Source organism: Pelobates fuscus, chromosome 3 (assembly GCF_036172605.1).
Source record: "Pelobates fuscus isolate aPelFus1 chromosome 3, aPelFus1.pri, whole genome shotgun sequence".
In the NCBI taxonomy this organism is placed as follows: Eukaryota; Metazoa; Chordata; class Amphibia; order Anura; family Pelobatidae; genus Pelobates; species Pelobates fuscus.
In genome coordinates this window covers 402,526,228-402,549,515 of record NC_086319.1, presented here as the reverse complement: position 1 = coordinate 402,549,515, position 23,288 = coordinate 402,526,228, and the positions used below count along the sequence as shown (strand labels likewise).

Below are 23,288 nucleotides of genomic sequence, written 5' to 3'. Positions count from 1 at the left end.
CATCGTTACTGACCATAGCTATGTGTATCCCATCGTTACTGACCATAGCTTTGTGTATCCCATCGTTACTGACCATAGCTATGTGTATCCCACCGTTACTGACCATAGCTATGTGTATCCCATCGTTACTGACCATAGCTATGTGTATCCCATCATTACTGACCATAGCTATGTGTATCCCATCGTTACTGACCATAGCTTTGTGTATCCCATCGTTACTGACCATAGCTATGTGTATCCCACCGTTACTGACCATAGCTATGTGTATCCCATCGTTACTGACCATAGCTATGTGTATCCCATCTTTACTGACCAAAGCTTTGTGTATCCCATCGTTACTGACCATCGCTATGTGTATCCCATCGTTACTGACCATAGCTATGTGTATCCCATCTTTACTGACCATAGCTTTGTGTATCCCATCGTTACTGACCATAGCTATGTGTATCCCATCGTTACTGACCATAGCTATGTGTATCCCATCGTTACTGACCATAGCTTTGTGTATCCCATCGTTACTGACCATAGCTATGTGTATCCCACCGTTACTGACCATAGCTATGTGTATCCCATCGTTACTGACCATAGCTATGTGTATCCCATCATTACTGACCATAGCTATGTGTATCCCATCGTTACTGACCATAGCTTTGTGTATCCCATCGTTACTGACCATAGCTATGTGTATCCCATTGTTACTGACCATAGCTATGTGTATCCCATCGTTACTGACCATAGCTTTGTGTATCCCATCGTTACTGACCATAGCTATGTGTATCCCACCGTTACTGACCATAGCTATGTGTATCCCATCGTTACTGACCATAGCTATGTGTATCCCATCGTTACTGACCATAGCTGTGAATTTGGACTAAGTAAAGGTGGCTAAACAAAACAACCTCTGATTATCTCAGGGTCACATAGAAGTTACAGTAATCTTACATTTGGGTGGTGGCTACATGTCACTCACCTTTGGCTGGAAGGAAGTATACCAGAACTCCCAAGGAGGAGATAAGGACACAAGGCACAATAACATTGATGACGTAAAATAGAGGTTTACGCTGGATGATCAGACAGAATAAAATCTCTTGATGCTGTAGGTCGTCTAGAGAATATTTTGGATTAATAACCTTTCGTGCTGGTCGATGCCTTATTGCCCACTCCCCGTTCTCTAGTTAAGAGAGATATTAAAAAATGGAGAATGAGTAGTCAAGAATATGGAGGGAATAGAATCTTTTATCAGATAGAAGGAGTGCTAGAAAGTGTCATTCATGAGGAGATAAGAGAGTCAGAGAGTATTCCAGCATTCCATTAATAAATGATTACTCCAATCACCATAACCACTACAGCCAGGAGTGCCATGTCAGCCTCAGTTTTACTTGGAGAAGCCAGACGTCTTGGCTGTGCTAAGCATGGCAGGACATGGGTCCGAGTTCATTAACAGAGAATGCCCAGCTGATGCTCTCAGTCAACGAATGTGGCCCTGAACAGCCCTGCTTAGCTCAGTGGCGCTACCCAGATTTACAGTGTAGGACAATCTAAAAACAGGGCTGTCACTGTGGGAGCCCAGGGTTATCCAGAAATGTATCAAACTGTTCTTAAAGGAACTCAGTAGGCACCATAAATGCTTTATCTCATTGAAGTGGTTATAGTGTCTAGAACACCCTGGCGCTGTCCGTCCATTCAGCATTTAACTGTTTCTAATGTTTTAATGCTGACCAAGTATCCCCAGCAGCCCATCCCCTTTGTGCTGCTTGGGCTAATGATTAGGCATTAGCCTGAACAGCAAATTGGTCACTGCGATTGGCTGAGCGTGTTATCTGACTGCATTCTGCCTATCACTGTACTGCTGCAGGTAAGAATTGGTATGACTGCAAGGAAGTGTGTAATCTCTGTCTTACCCATACCTCCAGTGGGGGATCAGCTAAGGTAGCAATGGACCCTTATTCAATGTTAAACTGCTCGAAAATGGTTTAACACTGAATGGAGGGACAGTGCCAGGGTACTCCAGGCATTATAAACAGTCCAATGAGTTGGAACGGTTATAGTGCCTACAGTGATTCTTAAAAGTGGTTCTGTCACTCATATTTTACAAATACCCCCAAGAGGGACACCTCCAGTGATGGCCTGGTTGTCGCAGGCTTCAGGGGAAGGTTTTTGTACTTACCTGAAGCTGTCCATTGCGGCCTCCGCAGTCTTCGCTCTGTGCGTCCTCTTCAGCTCCTGGCTTCATCTCTCATCGTTGATATCTGTAGAGGATTGCGCAAGACCCCAGGAGCCTCCATAGATCTATGTCTGAATCCCACTATCGCCAATTGTGACTGTTACTGGGATTGGACAAAAGTTGACGGCTCCACCTTTTGTCAACTTTGTCCCTACTGGTCCCTACTTTGTCTTATGGTATCTTTGTATAGTGTTGGGACAGTCAAGGTCGATATTTTGTAAAGATTCTAGGTTTAGGAAATAAAAAAAATTAACAGTGCTGCTTTAAATGATTTAACTGCTTACTCTGGTAGGGTGCCAGAGCACTCCTGGAACCATAATTATTACAACGGGCTGTAGTGGTGATGGTGCTTGAAGTGTTCCTATAAATAAGAATGATGGTTTGGAGGCCTTAGTGACAGAAAAGAAGACTGGAATATAATTAGAAGGAATTTTTGTTGGAGTCACCTGTGAACGCCTCTGGATCTATGTCAACCCATTCTATCAGCTTTTCTGTTTCAAAATCATAGGCCAGTTCCATGTTTATTTCATTTGCGTTGTACGTCTTAGACCTGCAGAACAGTGACAGCCGCAATAAGCCACCATACAGATACAAAGGCAACATGTGGGATCTAGGGCCCCTTAATCCACTGAGACAGAAACAACATTTATGATTATACTAAATGCCTAGAACAGCGTTTCCCAAACCAGTCCTCAAGACCCACCAACAGTCCAGGTTTTGTTAATGTCTCCCTTGGAATAAGGTTTGGGAACCACTGGCCTAGAATCAACATGAAAACCAGTTTGGGACTATGTTACAATCTAGCATTAGAAAAAGTGGTGGAAATAAATTGTCTTGCCAAGGTTTTCTGTGTGATGAAGGGATGGATAGAAAAGCGCATATTCAATCACCCCAACACTAATAGAGTAGAACTGTCAACAGAAACTGTCTATGCAGGATCATTAACACTTTAAAAACTGCCTTATCTTATGGGGAACATTTGCAGAAGATTTCAAACAAACCTTTCAAATAGCCCACTATCTCGTTAAACCAGAAATCATTGCTGTACACTTTGCACAGACCTAGTTATCACTGTCTGGTGGTTTATTTTAACTTAGTTTTCTAAAGAAACTTTTATGTTATGTGTAAAAAAAAAAGTTTAGTTTTAGTTTATTATATATGTTTCATTAAATGTTTGCAGGTTATCCAAACAAAACACCAATTGTGTTTATGTAGAAAATAATATTACTCCATAGGAATAATTTTGCTTTTAAATAAAGTGGTAAGTGGAGTTCCTCGGGGTTCTCTCCTGTGTCCACGTCTAATTAATCCGTTTATAAATCATCTTGAAGTTAGCATTGAGAGTCATTTGTCAGTGTTTACAGATGACACAAATAAAGCTAAGAAAATACAGTCTTAACATGACATAACTTCTCTAACGAGGGATTTCGATAAATTGGGGGACTGGGCAGGCAAGTGGCAGATGTGATTAAATATAGATAAATGTAAAGTTATGCATTTTGGAATAAGGAACCTACAAGGCACTTATACATTAAATGGGGATGAGTTACGGGTAACAATAAATGAAAAGGACTTGTGAACAATTATAGATCACAAACTGGACAACAGTACGCAATGCTGGTCTGCTGTTGCAAAAGCCAGTAAGGTTGCAAAAACTTGTGTAAAAAAAGGGGGGATTGATTCGCGGGATCAAAATACAAATCTGCCTTTTTATATGTATGATAGCATTATACAAATATAAACAAACCACTAAGTACTAACCTGTTTATTACCAGGAATATACGGCAGATATAAGGTCACCCATCTTGACTGAAATAAATGCATTTTACAGAGGAAAGAGTTCTTTAAAGTAAGAACAATAAAGATGTGGAATTCTCTGCCTAAAGAGGATGTCTATTTGAAAAGCAGAATAATCAAGGCTTTTACTAACATGTATGGGAGTTATTGATCCACGGAGAAAGCTGATTGTCATTATGGAGTCAGGAAGAACCTTTGTCTCTTCCCTTTTTGTGGCATAATTGGACATTCCTTAAATTTGGGCTTTTTTGCCTTGTTTTCGACAAACTAAAAAGAAGCGTTTTCAAGATCCTGTTGGACTTGAGACATTTTTCAACCTAGATTAGTATGATATATGTAATTATAAATTAGTTAACATTTGGGATTTTTAAGTACGAGCAGAAAATAAAGGTTACGAGCAGAAAATAAAAACCTTTCCCCATTGGACCATGATCTCTCCAATACAGAAATATTGAGATCTCTCTAGGATGGCACACAAAGAGCAGAACTTTACCTGAATACCAAAGAGCAATTCTGCCAGTCAAAAGGAAAATAGGTCACTTCGATGCTGCAGGTACTCCGGTAGATGGCTGGTGGCAACCAATACATGTATCCTGTGCTATAGACAAGGACGTTAGCATAATACGCCACTTCAAAATTGCCATCTATGCTGCAAGACAACAGAACCCACGTTAATAATTAATATCTGCTTACACAATGTCACCCTCCTTCCGTCTGTGTCACTGTGTCACCCTGCAGGGGGAGGGACAGACTTACTTGTTCTCCAGTACAATGTCCGGTAACCATACCATATGATGAGGAACACGCACAATGTCGATGTCGCCATAATCAGCCGTGTTCCAGGTCAGGCGGTAGTCGTCCCATTCCTTAGAGAGAACAATTGATATTTAAGAAAGTTGAGCAGTAAATTAAGGAATTGCTTCACTTTGGGACACAGTCTGTCTGATACTCACTATCTGTATCCAAACGTTCGTTGTCAGAGTTTCCTCCTTCTCATTCTGCCAAAAAGTCATCAAAAACTTTAATGAATTGAAAAAAACTGAATTTTTACAGTATAGGGGATAGATTATTAGCGCTCTGTCCTATAGAATGATACACAGACCCTCTATCGGTCCTGTATTATATAGGGGATAGATTATTAGGGCTCTGTCCTATAGAATGATACACAGACCCTCTATCGGTCCTGTATTATATAGGGGATAGATTATTGTGGCTCTGTCCTATAGAATGATACACAGACCCTCTATCGGTCCTGTATTATATAGGGGATAGATTATTGGGGCTCTGTCCTATAGAATGATACACAGACCCTCTATCGGTCCTGTATTATATAGGGGATAGATTATTGGGGCTCTGTCCTATAGAATGATACACAGACCCTCTATCGGTCCTGTATTATATAGGGGATAGATTATTGGGGCTCTGTCCTATAGAATGATACACAGAACCTCTATCGGTCCTGTATTATATAGGGGATAGATTATTGGGGCTCTGTCCTATAGAATGATAAACAGACCCTCTATCGTCCTGAATTTTATTGGGGATAGATTATTGGGGCTCTGTCCTATAGAATGATACACAGACCCTCTGTCGGTCCTGTATTATATAGGGGATAGATTATTGTGGCTCTGTCCGATATAATGATATACAGACCCTCTATCAGTCCTGTATTATATAGGGGATAGATTATTGGGGCTCTGTCCTATAGAATGATACACAGACCCTCTATCAGTCCTGTATTATATAGGGGATAGATTATTAGGGCTTTGTCCTATAGAATGATACACAGACCCTCTGTCGGTCCTTTATTTTATTGAGGATCGATTATTGGGGCTCTGTCCTATAGAATGATACACAGACCCTCTATCGGTCCTGTATTATATAGGGGATAGATTATTGGGGCTCTGTCCTATAGAATGATACACATACCCTCTATCGTCCTGAATTTTATTGGGGATAGATTATTGGGGCTCTGTCCTATAGAATGATACACAGACCCTCTGTCGGTCCTGTATTATATAGGGGATAGATTATTGTGGCTCTGTCCGATATAATGATATACAGACCCTCTATCAGTCCTGTATTATATAGGGGATAAATTATTGGGGCTCTGTCCTATGGAATGATACACAGACCCTCTGTCGGTCCTGTATTTTATTGGGGATAGATTATTGGGGCTCTGTCCTATAGAATGAAACACAGACCCTCTATCAGTCCTGTATTATATAGGGGATAGATTATTAGGGCTCTGTCCTATAGAATGATACACAGACCCTCTGTCGGTCCTGTATTTTATTGGGGATAAATTATTGGGGCTCTGTCCTATAGAATGATACACAGACCCTCTATCGTCCTGTATTTTATTGGGGATAGATTATTGGGGCTCTGTCCTATAGAATGATACACAGACCCTCTGTCGGTCCTGTATTATATAGGGGATAGATTATTGTGGCTCTGTCCTATATAATGATATACAGACCCTCTATCAGTCCTGTATTATATAGGGGATAGATTATTGGGGCTCTGTCCTATAGAATGACACACAGACCCTCTATCAGTCCTGTATTATATAGGGGATAGATTATTAGGGCTTTGTCCTATAGAATGATACACAGACCCTCTGTCGGTCCTGTATTTTATTGGGGATAGATTATTGGGGCTCTGTCCTATAGAATGATACACAGACCCTCTATCAGTCCTGTATTATATAGGGGATAGATTATTAGGGCTCTGTCCTATAGAATGATACACAGACCCTCTGTCGGTCCTGTATTTTATTGGGGATAGATTATTGGGGCTCTGTCTTATAGAATGATACACAGACCCTCTGTCGGTCCTGTATTATATAGGGGATAGATTATTGTGGCTCTGTCCTATAGAATGATATACAGACCCTCTATCAGTCCTGTATTATATAGGGGATAGATTATTGGGGCTCTGTCCTATAGAATGATACACAGACCCTCTATCGGTCCTGTATTATATAGGGGATAGATTATTGGGGCTCTGTCCTATAGAATGATACACAGACCCTCTGTCGGTCCTGTATTATATAGGGGATAGATTATTAGGGCTCTGTCCTATAGAATGATACACAGACCCTCTGTCGGTCCTGTATTATATAGGGGATAGATTATTAGGGCTCTGTCCTATAGAATGATACACAGACCCTCTATCGGTCCTGTATTATATAGGGGATAGATTATTGGGGCTCTGTCCTATAGAATGATACACAGACCCTCTATCGGTCCTGTATTATATAGGGGATAGATTATTAGGGCTCTGTCCTATAGAATGATACACAGACCCTCTGTCGGTCCTGTATTATATAGGGGATAGATTATTGGGGCTCTGTCCTATAGAATGATACACATACTCTCTATCGGTCCTGTATTATATAGGGGATAGATTATTGGGGCTCTGTCCTATAGAATGATACACAGACCCTCTATCGGTCTTGTATTATATAGGGGATAGATTATTGGGGCTCTTTCTTTTAGAATGATACACAGACCCTCTATCGGTCCTGTATTATATAGGGGATAGATTATTGGGGCTCTGTCCTTTAGAATGATACACAGACCCTCTGTCGGTCCTGTATTTTATTGGGGATAGATTATTGGGGCTCTGTCCTATAGAATGATACACATACCCTCTATCAGTCCTGTATTATATAGGGGATAGATTATTGGGGCTCTGTCCTATAGAATGACACACGGACCCTCTATCAGTCCTGTATTATATAGGGGATAGATTATTAGGGCTTTGTCCTATAGAATGATACACAGACCCTCTGTCGGTCCTGTATTTTATTGGGGATAGATTATTGGGGCTCTGTCCTATAGAATGATACACATACCCTCTATCAGTCCTGTATTATATAGGGGATAGATTATTGGGGCTCTGTCCTATAGAATGACACACAGACCCTCTATCAGTCCTGTATTATATAGGGGATAAATTATTGGGGCTCTGTCCTATAGAATGATACACAGACCCTCTGTCGGTCCTGTATTTTATTGGGGATAGATTATTGGGGCTCTGTCCTATAGAATGATACACAGACCCTCTATCAGTCCTGTATTATATAGGGGATAGATTATTAGGGCTCTGTCCTATAGAATGATACACAGACCCTCTGTCGGTCCTGTATTTTATTGGGGATAAATTATTGGGGCTCTGTCCTATAGAATGATACACAGACCCTCTGTCGGTCGTGTATTTTATTGGGGATAGATTATTGGGGCTATGTCCTATAGAATGATACACAGACCCTCTATCGGTCCTGTATTATATAGGGGATAGATTATTGGGGCTCTGTCCTATAGAATGATACACAGACCCTCTATCGGTCCTGTATTATATAGGGGATAGATTATTAGGGCTCTGTCCTATAGAATGATACACAGACCCTCTGTCGGTCCTGTATTATATAGGGGATAGATTATTGGGGCTCTGTCCTACAGAATGATACACAGACCCTCTATCGGTCCTGTATTATATAAGGGATAGATTATTGGGGCTCTGTCCTATAGAATGATACACAGACCCTCTATCGGTCTTGTATTATATAGGGGATAGATTATTGGGGCTCTGTCCTTTAGAATGATACACAGACCCTCTATCGGTCCTGTATTATATAGGGGATCGATTATTGGGGCTCTGTCCTTTAGAATGATACACAGACCCTCTATCGGTCCTGTATTATATAGGGGATAGATTATTAGCGCTCTGTCCTATAGAATGATACACAGACCCTCTATCGGTCCTGTATTATATAGGGGATAGATAATTGGGGCTCTGTCCTATAGAATGATACACAGACCATCTATCAGTCCTGTATTATATTGGGGATAGATTATTGGGGCTCTGTCCTATAGAATGATACACAGACCCTCTGTCGGTCCTGTATTATATAGGGGATAGATTATTGGGGCTCTGTCCTATAGAATGATACACAGACCATCTATCAGTCCTGTATTATATAGGGGATAGATTATTGGGGCTCTGTCCTATAGAATGATACACAGACCCTCTGTCGGTCCTGTATTATATAGGGGAAAGATTATTGGGGCTCTGTCCTTTAGAATGATACACAGACCCTCTATCGGTCCTGTATTATATAGGGGGTAGATTATTAGGGCTCTGTCCTATAGAATGATACACAGACCCTCTATCGGTCCTGTATTATATAGGGGATAGATTATTGGGGCTCTGTCCTATAGAATGATACACAGACCCTCTATCAGTCCTGTATTATATAGGGGATAGATTATTAGGGCTCTATCTTATAGAATGGCACACAGACCCTCTATCAGTCCTGTATTATATAGGGGATAGATTATTAGGGCTCTGTCCTATAGAATGATACACAGACCCTCTATTAATCCTGTATTATTTAGGGGATAGATTATTGGGGCTCTGTCCTATAGAATGATACACAGACCCTCTATCGGTCCTGTATTATATAGGGGATAGATTATTAGCGCTCTGTCCTATAGAATGATACACAGACCCTCTATCAGTCCTGTATTATATAGGGGATAGATTATTAGGGCTCTATCCTATAGAATGATACACAGACCCTCTATCGGTCCTGTATTATATAGGGGATGGATTATTAGCGCTCTGTCCTATAGAATGATACACAGACCCTCTATCGGTCCTGTATTATATAGGGGATAGATTATTAGCGCTCTGTCCTATAGAATGATACACAGACCCTCTATCAGTCCTGTATTATATAGGGGATAGATTATTAGGGCTCTATCCTATAGAATGATACACAGACCCTCTATCGGTCCTGTATTATATAGGGGATAGATTATTAGGGCTCTGTCCTATAGAATGATACACAGACCCTTTATCCGTCCTGTATTATATAGGGGATAGATTATTAGCGCTCTGTCCTATAGAATGATGCACAGACCCTCTATCAGTCCTGTATTATATAGGGGATAGATTATTAGGGCTCTATCCTATAGAATGATACACAGACCCTCTATCGGTCCTGTATTATATAGGGGATAGATTATTAGGGCTCTGTCCTATAGAATGATACACAGACCCTTTATCCGTCCTGTATTATATAGGGGATAGATTATTAGCGCTCTGTCCTATAGAATGATACACAGACCATCTATCGGTCCTGTATTATATAGGGGATAGATTATTGGGGCTCTGTCCTATAGAATGATACACAGACCCTCTATCAGTCCTGTATTATATAGGGGATAGATTATTAGGGCTCTGTCCTATAGAATGATACACAGACCATCTATCGGTCCTGTATTATATAGGGGATAGATTATTGGGGCTCTGTCCTATAGAATGACACACAGACCCTCTATCGGTCCTGTATTGTATAGGGATAGATTATTAGGGCTCTGTCCTATAGAATGACCCACAGACCCTCTATCGGTCCTGTATTATATAGGGGATAGATTATTGTGGCTCTGTCCTATAGAATGATACACAGACTCTCTATCGGTACTGTATTATATAGGGGATAGATTATTAGGGCTCTGTCCTATAGAATGACACACAGACCCTCTATCAGTCCTGTATTGTATAGGGGATAGATTATTAGGGCTCTGTCCTATAGAATGACCCACAGACCCTCTATCGGTCCTGTATTATATAGGGGATAGATTATTGGGGCTCTGTCCTATAGAATGATACACAGACCCTCTATCGGTCCTGTATTATATAGGGGATAGATTATTAGGGCTCTGTCCTATAGAATGATACACAGACCCTCTATCGGTCCTGTATTGTATAGGGGATAGATTATTAGGGCTCTGTCCTATAGAATGATATACAGACTCTATCGGTCCTGTATTATATAGGGGGTAGATTATTAGGGCTCTGTCCTATAGAATGATATACAGACCCTCTATCGGTCCTGTATTATATAGGGGATAGATTATTGGGGCTCTGTCCTATAGAATGATACACAGACCCTCTATCGGTCCTGTATTATATAGGGGACAGATTATTAGGGCTCTGTCCTATAGAATGATATACAGACTCTATCGGTCCTGTATTATATAGGGGATAGATTATTAGGGCTCTGTCCTATAGAATGATATACAGACCCTCTGTCGGTCCTGTATTATATAGGGGATAGATATTAGGGCTCTGTCCTATAGAATGATACAGAGACCCTCTATCGGTCCTGTATTATATAGGGGATAGATTATTGGGGCTCTGTCCTATAGAATGGCACACAGACCCTCTATCGGTCCTGTATTATATAAGGGATAGATTATTAGGGCTCTGTCCTATAGAATGGCACACAGACCCTCTATCAGTCCTGTATTATGTAGGGGATAGATTATTAGGGCTCTGTCCTATAGAATGGCACACAGACCCTCTATCAGTCCTGTATTATATAGGGGATAGATTATTGGGGCTCTGTCCTATAGAATGATACACAGACCCTCTATCGGTCCTGTATTATATAGGGGATAGATTATTGGGGCTCTGTCCTATAGAATGATACACAGACCCTCTATCGGTCCTGTATTATATAGGGGATAGATTATTAGCGCTCTGTCCTATAGAATGATACACAGACCCTCTATCAGCCTGTATTATATAGGGTATAGATTATTAGCGCTCTGTCCTATAGAATGATACACAGACCCTCTATCAGTCCTGTATTATATAGGGGATAGATTATTAGGGCTCTGTCCTATAGAATGATACACAGACCCTCTATCGGTCATGTATTATATAGGGGATAGATTATTAGGGCTCTGTCCTATACAATGATACACAGACCCTTTATCCGTCCTGTATTATATAGGGGATAGATTATTAGCGCTCTGTCCTATAGAATGATACACAGACCGATTATCGGTCCTGTATTATATAGGGGATAGATTATTAGCGCTCTGTCCTATAGAATGATACACAGACCATCTATCGGTCCTGTATTATATAGGGCATAGATTATTGGGGCTCTGTCCTATAGAATGATACACAGACCCTCTATCAGTCCTGTATTATATAGGGGATAGATTATTAGGGCTCTGTCCTATAGAATGATACACAGACCCTCTATCGGTCCTGTATTATATAGGGGATAGATTATTGGGGCTCTGTCCTATAGAATGATATACAGACCCTCTATCGGTCCTGTATTATATAGGGGATAGATTATTAGGGCTCTGTCCTATAGAATGATACACAGACCCTCTATCGGTCCTGTATAGTATAGGGGATAGATTATTGGGGCTCTGTCCTATAGAATGATATACAGACCCTCTATCGGTCCTGTATTATATAGGGGATAGATTATTAGGGCTCTGTATTATGTAGGTTTATGAGGGATCTGTTTCTTAGATTTACTCTGATACTGACTGTATAATGGTGTGTCTGTTCACTGGGGCTTTCAGCACATGAACTATTGATCGTGGACTCCTACCAGGGAGATGAGGTTGGTCAGTGTGAGTTTAAGTTTCACATTGATGATGTCGTCGATGTGTTTCGAAGGCCTGGCATTACTGTCATAATTGGAGAACAGGTCCTGTATTAGTCTTTTCTCATCGCTGGACAAGGAATCTGCAGGCAGGGAAATGGAGAGACATTTATGTATACGTTTACAATTTTCTGTATACTACGTATCTATGGCCGAGGACAAGATATCAAATCAGAAATAAATAAAAAAAACGAACATTCTTTGATAGTTCGTCTGACAATGTGGCAGGGAGCATGGGAGATACCAAACGTGGTTAGGATTTAATTAATCTGAATATAACATATTTTGTGTGTGGCGGAGGAAGGGGGGTGGAGGGTTTAAAGGGACACTCCACTGCCCAAATACAAAATAAATAATCATTGTTAAGTAGACATATCCTAAATGAAAACTTTGAAGCATTTAATTATGCATTTTTTAAGCAAACAGCAGGTCCTCTTACTTCCTGGCTTGGTTAGCTCAGTCAGGGCCGGAGCAAGGATTTTGTCTACACAGACGAAGACGAATTTTGCCGCCCCCACAGTTTGTCTACTCCTGTGTGTCTATTAACCCCCCTTTTGCCCATCTTACCTAATATATATTTACCGTATTGACTCGAGTATAAGACTAGGGTGGGAAATGCAGCAGCTACTGGTAAATTTCTAAATAAAATTAGATCCTAAAAAAATTATATTAATTGAATATTTATTTAAAGTGTGTGTATATAATGAATGCAGTGTGTGTGTGTATGAATGCAGTGTGTATGAGTGCAGTGTGTGTGTATATGAGTGCAGTGTGTGTATGAGTGCAGTGTGTGTATAAATGCAGTGTGTATGAGTGCAGTGTGTGTGTGAATGCAGTGTGTGTATGAGTGCAGTGTGTGTATGAGTGCAGTGTGTGTGTGTATGAGTGCAGTGTGTGTATGAGTGCAGTGTGTGTGTATGAATGCAGTGTGTGTGTATGAGTGCAGTGTGTGTGTATGAATGCAGTGTGTGTGTGTGTATATGAGTGCAGTGTGTGTGTGTGTATGAATGCAGTGTGTGTGTATGAGTGCAGTGTGTGTGTATGAGTGCAGTGTGTGTACGAGTGCAGTGTGTGTGTACGAGTGCAGTGTGTGTGAGTGCAGTGTGTATGAGTGCAGTGTGTGTATATGAGTGCAGTGTGTGTGTATGAATGCAGTGTGTGTGTATGAGTGCAGTGTGTGTATATGAGTGCAATGTGTGTATATGAGTGCAGTGTGTGTGTATGAGTGCAGTGTGTGTGTATGAATGCAGTGTGTGTATGAGTGCAGTGTGTGTATGAGTGCAGTGTGTGTATGTGTGCAGTGTGTGTGTATGAATGCAGTGTGTGTGTGTGTGTATAAGTGCAGTGTGTATGAGTGCAGTGTGTGTGTGTGTATGTGTGTGTGTTGCAGAGCCTTGGTGGGGGTGGGCATTTTTATTATTATTATTTTAATTTAATTTTGTTAAATTATTTTATTTTTTATTATTATTTTTAATATTTTATTATTGGCTCTCCTTCCCTGGTGGTCCAGTGGCATTGGTAGTTCAGCGGCGGTCCGGTTAGCTCCTCTGTCAGCTCCCAGTGTAAGTCTCGCGAGAGCCGAAGGGTCATAGTGCGGAGAAGGAGGAGAAGGGAGCTGACAGGAGCTGCAGGAGAGGTAAGCGCTCGCTGCCAGCCCCCAGTCTATATTATGGCAATATAAATTGCCATAATACAGACAGTGACTCGAGTATAAGCCGAGTTGGGGTTTTTCAGCACAAAAAATGTGCTGAAAAACTCAGCTTATACTCGAGTACATACGGTATTATGGTAGCACCGTCCCTGAGCACAGTGGAGCTAAACTCAAGAGGCAGAAATTGCCCAGAGCTCCTGCCTTGCAAAGACTTCTCACTGAGCTGCAATGTGAAGTCTGTGAAAGCCACAGAAAGTCTGGGCGGGGTTAAAAGGGGAGGGCTTGCAAAGGCTTCAAACAAAACATCTGCAGCTTTTTCAAACTGGTTCATATATATGAGCAGGCAAGTTTTCATTTGACTTACTCTGCCGCTAGGGAGGAAGGACGGCGCCTTCAGCTCCCTGGGGTACACACTGTCGCTGGGGAGAAAGGACTGCACCTTCTGCTCCCTGGGACACACACTGCCGCTGGGGAGGGAGGACGACACCTTCAGCTCCCTGGGGTGCACACTGCCGCTGGGGAGGAAGGACGGCACCTTCAGCTCCCTGGGATACACACTGCCGCTGGGGAGGAAGGACGACACCATCAGCTCCCTGGGATACACACTGCCGCTGGGGAGGAAGGACGGCACCTTCTGCTCCCTGGGGTACACACTGCCGCTGGGGAGGAAGGACGGTACCTTCAGCTCCCTGGGGTACACACTGTCGCTGGGGAGGAAGGACTGCACCTTCTGCTCCCTGGGACACACACTGCCGCTGGGGAGGAAGGACGGCACCTTCTGCTCCCTGGGGTACACACTGCCGCTGGGGAGGAAGGACAACACGCTTCTCTCCCTGCAACTTGCTCGGCCACTGGGGTCTCTCCCAACCTGCCAACTTCCGTGCCCTCCCTGCTCCGACCTGCAGGTACTCTTCTACCTGTCTACTCACGAGCTGCACGTATTTCTCCGGGGGGTTGGGTCCGAGGAAAATCAGCCGTGATCTCAGCTCTTTGTCAAACTCCTCCTGCGTGTACCTGGGTGCCATGCTTGCTCTACTGAAGTTGGTTTCACTTGTAGATAGGGTCGCTGTACGAGTACCAGCGTTGCCCTCAATCTGTAACCCAGGAATGGTGTTGTCTGTAGCTGTCCCTCTGGTTGTAGGAACGATCCCGCCGCTTGCCACCAATTGTAACGGACCGTTTCGCTCAGAAGGGGATAAAAAACGTTTAGGCGATAATCCCCTTTCCCATAGACCAGCAGCTACTGCAATCACCAATCTCCCAAACTATAAACTGTACGAATTCACCAACTCCCGAACTGCAAACACACGAACCCTGGAATCAGCCGAACAGGAAAAGCATACAATCCGCTTACACTCCTGGCAGTCAGCATACAATCCAATTCCCCCAAAGAACGAGACGACACATCGCTTTGAGGGTTAAGCAGGAACTCATTTACTCAGGGCTACCTGCCCAGTATTTATGCAGGTCTCCCACCTGGTGGACACTCCCCTAGGGGACCAAATGGAAGACTGTAACAAAGGACAGACATAAACCAATTACAGACACACAGCAGTAAAACATTCCCACAATGCATCTTGATCTCCTCCCTCTATCCTGGAGATAATTGGAGAAGTAATTCAATTATCTCCCAGGACAGAGGCAAAACTCCATTACACACATGGGACACAAAATACAGTGAAACACCTTAAAATACACGAAGTTACCTTTTATACATAAAACACAGACATGTCACACATCCCCAGATAGCTCAGGTCTGAGTGCACATTATTAGGTGAATGGCACTCAGACCACACAAATACAGTTTAATCGCCATGGAGCCAAAGTCTTTAATCCCATTGATAGGCTCCATGGCATGGCTATCTGGGTTAACACATATTCTCATATACAAACACCGAATGCCGGTGTTCGGTTAAACTTGTACGAATAGGAACCAGGCGACGGACGGCTCAGCGGTGTTCGTGCAAATAAGTGTCCGTTTACAGTTCCATAGTTTGAGCACTGAACACCGCTGGCTGTTCGGGAGTTAAAATGGCCGCTGCCACGTGTTCGGCAAACAAACAAAGGCCACCCAGCGTTCATCAATTAAGCTGCGGTTAACCGCAGCTTCTGGGCGGTCAATTGACGGCACACTCCAGCTCCCAGGTGGTCCCACATTCGTTAGTTTGTTCGGTAGAAAAGGCACGAATAAGCCTTTCTGCAGGGAAAATAAGCTTTTTAGAGTCTGGTCCATAGTCCAAAGGAAGCAGGCGAGCAACCAGGCTTCTCCAGCTCATAGTGGCGAGGTTGGTTTCGCCACACCGGGCATTCAAAATGGCGATTCGAAGAGCTAAACTAGAAAGTGAGAAAGTTATAGCCAATGAGAGCAAAACAACCCCCAAGTACATCAATTCTGTAAAAGCTCAAAATGAAAGTGTAGGGTACTCTGAAAACTGGGATGGGCATGCTAGTTAATGAACACCAGGAAAAGGCAGAAATTTGAAATAACTATTTTTGCTCAGTATTACTAAAGCGGCACTGTCATGCCGAACTTACCTTTCCCCAATCGATTCCTCTTCTCCCCATCTCTCAGGATCTGTTCTTCTTTTCTTCCTATCTGCTCTAGTTTTCTTTAAAACTTAAGAAAAAGTAGGGACTATTTCTCTTCTGGAGGTTTCCTATGCGGTGACCAGCGGAGCAGCAAAGTGTGCTTTGTTTCCGGTGGTAACAGCAATTTTCCCATGATCCTTAGCTTTCCTCCCTGTTCCCACGATGCCTCCTGTCAGTATTGCCGAACGTCCTGTCACTTAGACAGAACGCCGGCAAAACTGCCGAATTGCGTTCCAACAGTTTCTCCATTCGTGTTAGAACGCAATTCGGGACTTTGTTCATATCGGAATTTCATTAGAATGAATGAAACTCCGATCCTATTCGTGCTGTGGCTGCATCTTGCAGCCGCTTAGTAGATAACTCCCTAATTCCCACGGTATTAGGGAGCTATCTACTAAAAGGCTGAAAGACCTAAATTGGTCTTTCAGCCAAATTTACTAATACTAAGTAAAGATTACTTAGTATTAGTAAATGATCTGCCCCTACTCGCTATACCGCGAGTAGGGGCATGTCTAGTAAACAGTGAGCAGCCTGTGGCTGCTTACTGTAACAAAAAAACGCACACAAAAAAAACCAACTATTGGCCCCCACCCCTGTGCGACGGGTGGGGGCCATAAATTACAATGGGGGGGGACCTACTGTCCTGCCCCCCTGGCCCCCACCCCTGAGCGTGGGGTGGGGGCCCTATATAAGAATGGTGGGGGACACCTACTGTCCTCCCCCCCTGGCCCCCACCCCTGAGCGGTGGGTGGGGGCCCTAAAAAAAAACAATAGGTCCCCCCATTGTGATTTATGGCCCCCACCCACCGCGCAGGGGTGGGGGCCGGGGGGGAGGACAGTAGCCCCCCCTCATTATTTGTATGGCCCCCACCCAACATTCATGGGTGGGGGTGGGGGGAGGACAGTAGGTCCCCCCCATTGTGATTTATGGCCCCCACCCACCACGCAGGGGTGGGGGCCGGGGGGGAGGACAGGAGGTCCCCCCCTCCCCACTGTGATTTATGGCCCCCACCCACCGCTCAAGGGTGGGGGCCGGCGGGGAGGATAGGTGGTCCCCCCCTCCCCATTGTAATTTATGGCCCCCACCCACCGCGCAGGGGTGGGGGTCGGATAGTAGGCTTTGTTTTTTTAACAGTGAGCAGCCACTGGCTATACCGCGAGTAGGGGCATTGGGGAGATTTTAATCTCCCTTATGCTATTATGGGGGTCATATTGACCCCCATAGAGTGAGGGGGGACCTGGGGGGCTTATGAAGTGGTGGGGAGCACAGCTCCCTGCCGCTTCTATCTTTACATATTACAAGGAAGGAGCTGCGCGCCGGTAGCTCCCTCCTTGTAATAAACTGAACGAACAAACAAACACTGATATTTGGTGTTTGTTTGTTCGTCTGATTTTTCTATTTATTCATTCGGCTTTCTGACGAATTAATGAATGGATAAAATTCCTGTTCGCATGTCCAGGTGTTTGTCTGTGTCGCATGTCCAGGCTCACACATGGCCGTCGGGATAAAAAAAAAAATAATAATTTGCGGAGGGGGCGGAGCTTACCGTGCGGCGGGGCGGAGCTTACCGTGCGGCGGGGGCGGAGCTAAAAGCGCCGGAGAACTGCTGCAGGGGAAGCAGGAAGGAGTCCCTGCTTCCCCCAACAACCAGAATCCAGGAGCTGCACTGCCTGTCTGCCTCCATAATTAACAGAGGTAACTATGTGACTGTCTGCTTGTGTGTGTGTGTGTGTCTGTGTGTTTGACTGTCTGCCTGTGTGTGTGTGTGACTGTGTGTGTGACTGTCTGTGCGTGTGTGTGTGTGACTGTCTGCCTGTGTGTGTGACTGTCTGTGTGTGTGACTGTCTGTGCGTGTGTGTGTGTGTGTGACTGTCTGCCTGTGTGTGTGACTGTCTGCCTTTGTGTGACTGTCTGTGTGTGTGACTGTCTGTGTGTGACTGTCTGTGTGTGTGTGACTGTCTGTGTGTGTGACTGTCTGCCTGTGTGTGTGGCTGTCTGTGTGTGTGACTGTCTGAATGTGTGTGTGTGACTGTCTGCCTGTGTGTGTAGCTGTTTGCCTGTGTGTGTGTGACTGTGTGTTTGACTCTCTGTGTGTGTGACTGTCTGCGTGTGTGTGTGACTGTGTATTTGACTGTCTGTGTGTGTTACTGTCTGCGTGTGTGTGTGTGTGTGTGTGTGACTCTCTGCCTGTGTGTGTCGCTGTCTGCCTGTGTGTGTGACTGTGACTGTCTGCCTGTGTGTGTGTGTGACTGTCTGCCTGTGTGTGTGGCTGTCTGCCTGTGTGTGTGTGACTGTCTCTGTGTGTGTGTGTGTGTGTGTGTGTGTGTGGCTGTCTGCCAGTGTGTGTGTCACTGTCTGTGTGTTTGACTGTCTGTGTGTGTGTGTGACTGTCTGTGTGTGTGACTGTCTGCCTGTGTGTGTGTGTGACTGTGTGTGTGTGTCTGTCTGTCTCTGTGTGTTTGGCTGTCTGCCTGTGTGTTTGTGTGTGGCTGTCTGTCTCCCTCAGTGTGTTTGGCTGTCTGCCTGTGTGTGTGTGTGTGTGTGTGGCTGTCTGCCTGTGTGTGTGTGTGTGTGTGTGTGTGACTGCCTATGTGTGACTGACTGGGCAGACTAGATGGGCCTAATGGTTCTTATCTGCCATCACATTCTATGTCTGTGTGTGTGTGTTTGTGTGTGGCTGTCTGTGTGTGACTGCCTGCGTGTGTTTGTGTGTGCGTGTGTATGGCTGTCTTCTTGTGTGTGTGTGACAGGATTTGTGTGAAGGGGGATGGAGGGGAGGAAGGAGTGGGGGAGGGAGGGACGTGAAGGGTGGGGGGGGACGCTGTGAAATTTTTTCGCACAGGGCGCCCAAAGGCCTAAGGCCGACCCTGCTTAGGGGCATTTGGGGGTGACTAGGGGGTCAGTTAGATGTAGTGGAGATGGGAGGGGGGTTAAAAAAAACGGGATTCGGCCATGACAGTGCCGCTTTAAGGAGGGACCTATGGCAAGATATAGGCAAACGATTGCTGCAAAAAAAGTGTAGAAAAATTCTGATTGGATGACTCAATAATTAAGGTGCTGCAGCAACAAAAGAAAGTTAATGTAAACAAAACTCCAGAAACTGATGGTATTCACCCACGAGTACTTAAAGGAGCACTATAGTGCCAGGAAAAAAAACTAGTTAGGGTTATAAGGGCCACCCCACCCTGAGGGCCCCCCTTCAGTCACGTAAAATCCTTTCAGCCACTTACCTTAATACAGCGCCGGGATCCCTCGGTGCTGGTGACCTCTCCTCCCCCTGCCAACGTCAGCTCCAAATGCGCATGCGCAACCAGCGCCGCGCACGCATTTAAACCGCCCATAGGAAAGCTTTACTTAATAGTTTCCTATGGACATCAGCATGTCCTCAATGCAATTTTCGCATTGAGGATCGCTGTCAGGGAGAAGCCACTAGAATCTGGATTAACCCTCAATGTAAACATAGCAGTTTCTCTGAAACTGCTATGTTTAGAGCTGCAGGGTTAAAACTAGAGAGACCTGGCACCTAGACCACTTCATTGAGCTGATGTGATCTGGGTGCCTGTAGTGGTCCTTTAAGGAGCTAAAGGTGGAAATAAGTGAACCTCTGGTTTTAATCTTTTTTTCTTTCAGTAATTGTACCGGAGGATTGGAGAAAGGCAGATGTTGTTCCTATTTTAAAAAAGGGTGCAAAATCTTTGCCTGGAAATGATAGACCTGTGAGCTTAACTGTGGCTGAGAAAGTATATCGAGGGTTATTAAGGGATAATATTCAAGAATTAATTGAGAAGAACATCATCATGGTATTATAAAACATAGGTCATGTCATAGTAACTTAATTGCATTCTAAGAAGAAGAAATATAGACCAGGATGTCTCAGGCAAAGAATTCCCTTTTCCTTTGCCTTAGACTAAATCTCCTTTCTTCCAGTCTAAACATATCACCTCATGTCCTATGTATTGTCCTGTTTATGAATAGATTTCCAGACAATGGTTTGTATTGGCCCGGAATATATTTGTATAATGTTATTATATCCCCTCTGAGGTGCCGTTTTTCCAAACTGAAGAGATTTAAATTTTCTAACCTTTCTTCATAACTAAAATGCTCCATTCCTTTTTATTAATTTTGTAGCTCGTCTCTGCACTTTTTCTAATGCCATGATATCTTTCTTTAGAACGAGTGCCCAAAATTGCACAGCATATTCAAGGTGTGGTCTTACCAGCGATTTATAAAGAGGCAAAATGATATTTTCATATAATTAATATAAATTGAGGAAAAATAGTTATTTGAAATGTCTGCCTTTTCCTGGTCGTCATTAACTAACACACCCATCTTTGTTTCCTGTGTACCTATACTTTCATTTTTTGTTTTTTTAGAACTTAGGTACTTAAAAGAATGTGGTATTGTTTTTGCTTTCTTTGGCTATCAATTTCTTATTTTCTAGTTTAGCCATTCTAATTGCCTTTTTGCCAGCATTGTTGGTTTTCTTATATCTTATATAGGATCTTATATCTTATATCTTAAATACTCTTGATTTAACAGAGTAAGAACAGTTTCCCAAAGTCTTTGGTGGCATGCGTCTTGATGTATAATGAGAGTAATTCACAGTATACAACATCTAAAACATATATCATCCACAGAAAAGGGAAGGGTCTATACGTAAGGTAAAGGCCCACAGGTAAGGGAACGATCCACAGATTGGGTAAGGGCCCAAAGGTAAGTAAAAGGTCCACAGGTAAGGAAGGATTCACAGGTAAGCAAAGGATCCACAGGTTAGGTAAGGGCCCACATGTAAGGTAAGGGCTCACAGGTACGTAAAGGGTTCACAGGTAAGGGAAGGATCCACAGGTTAGGTAAGAGCCCACAGGTAAGGTAATGGCTCACAGGTATGGAAAGGATATAAAGGTAATTAAGGGTCAACAGATAAAAGGGTCCACAGGTAACAAGTGGGTCTATGGGTAAGGGCCCACAGGTAAGTAAAGGAGCCACAGGTAAGGGAAGGATCCATGGGTAACGTAAGGGTCCTCAGGTAAGGTAAAGGTCAACAGATAACGAGTGGGCCCATGGGTAAGTAAGGGCACAACAGGGACCTACATATATATATATATATATATATATATATATTCCTCAATGATAAGGAGATAAAACCATAGGGCTGTGGGCGGATGCCGGATGTGGAGAGTCTTAACACGATACTATAGTAAGAATAATGAAGTATAGGTGCAGCCAAGATGGAGGGTGAGCAGCTATTCCCAGAGGGACCTCAGTAAAAAGCATGATCAGATTGGCAGATCAGCAGTGAAAGACTGACAGACATACAGACTGCAGACATTTCATGGAGAAAGGTGCAGAAAAAACAATAGACAGGCAGACAGAGACTCACAGTTCAGCGAGGATAGCAGAAAGAAAGCTCCGAGCACCCAGGTCATGATTAGAGCGTCAGCTTCTAGGGATTGTATAATCCCATGGACAGGACGGAGGAAGAGGGAAACTGAGGAGAGAGTTATTTAAAGAACGGATGTGTTAGTTCCGAGAGAAGGAATGGTATCGTCTTCTGTCCCTCTCACTGTAACTGACCCCCCCGTCCATATCTCCTCCAGCTGTCTTCAGTGTCACTGCCAGTGACAGGCGCGTCCCATGATACACTGTATATATTATAAGTGTATGATATCAACAGTAACGTGGCCTCAGATCCATTTACCCAGTATTGTGCTAAAATGATGACAATCACCAAGGAAAGGCATTTTCCATTAGCGAGGCTAGAGTTGTGTAGATGCCCACAGTGTACGTGTGTGCCAGTAACTTATAGTTGTCCATAACTGCCCTGAAAACATTTAAAAAAATTAAAATCCTGTTCTGTGGATTGTAAGCTCCTTCGAGCAGAGTCATCGTCTACCTATTGTTCCTGTAAAGAGGTCATTCTCTCATTAATTGTTACATTTCCCCCTTTATGATATTGGAAAGCTCTGCAGAATAAGTTGGCGCTATATAAATGTCGATATTAATGTAAAGATTTTATTATAATTGACAGAATATCAAACAAGATTTAACGTTGGTTTTCATCCATAGATCTTATAAATAGATTTCAGTGACAGCAATACGCACGCACAAAATATAATGATATTTTACCAAATAATTCAGGCATCCTGCAAGCTATATTGTCTATCATTTATCCCCACTTCTCTTCACAGAAGCCCCTGGTAAGAGCAACAAAGAATTAAATACTGGGTGATGATTGACAAGGCCGGCTGCAGCTGCAGACTGACTTGTCAAACAGTTTACTACCATAATACTACAGACTCAAGAATGCTCTCTATTGAGGAGGAATTAAGGGGCCGGCGTGGGGGCCGGGGGTACATCTTATCCTTATATGTGGCCGTAGTCAAGGTTAATGGGGTCTTTAAATAGCACAGGATCTGATCTGCAGGATCTGAGGTTTTACATATATTGCAGATTCTATTACATATTAACCTATTCACTACCAAATTCCTTACATTTAGACCAAATTAAAAAAACTTTTACTGGAAACATTGAATGTGTAGCT

The 23,288-nt window shown here is 43.4% G+C and overlaps 1 protein-coding gene across 1 annotated transcript in view; it reads right to left on the bottom strand.

Annotated features, from left to right (window-relative positions):
• CHRNE (cholinergic receptor nicotinic epsilon subunit) overlaps nt 1-22,286 on the bottom strand; it is a 35,173-nt gene extending 12,887 nt beyond the window's left edge. Inside the window, exons 1-7 of the mRNA XM_063449726.1 lie at nt 22,128-22,286; nt 12,453-12,589; nt 4,975-5,019; nt 4,778-4,887; nt 4,515-4,670; nt 2,671-2,774; nt 971-1,171 (exon numbers count right to left, since the gene is read on the bottom strand). Coding sequence (XP_063305796.1) covers nt 971-1,171; nt 2,671-2,774; nt 4,515-4,670; nt 4,778-4,887; nt 4,975-5,019; nt 12,453-12,589; nt 22,128-22,173 — 799 coding nt within the window. The 5' untranslated portion in view covers nt 22,174-22,286. The remainder of the gene's footprint in view (nt 1-970; nt 1,172-2,670; nt 2,775-4,514; nt 4,671-4,777; nt 4,888-4,974; nt 5,020-12,452; nt 12,590-22,127) is intronic.
• Between the last annotated feature and the right edge of the window lie 1,002 nt (nt 22,287-23,288).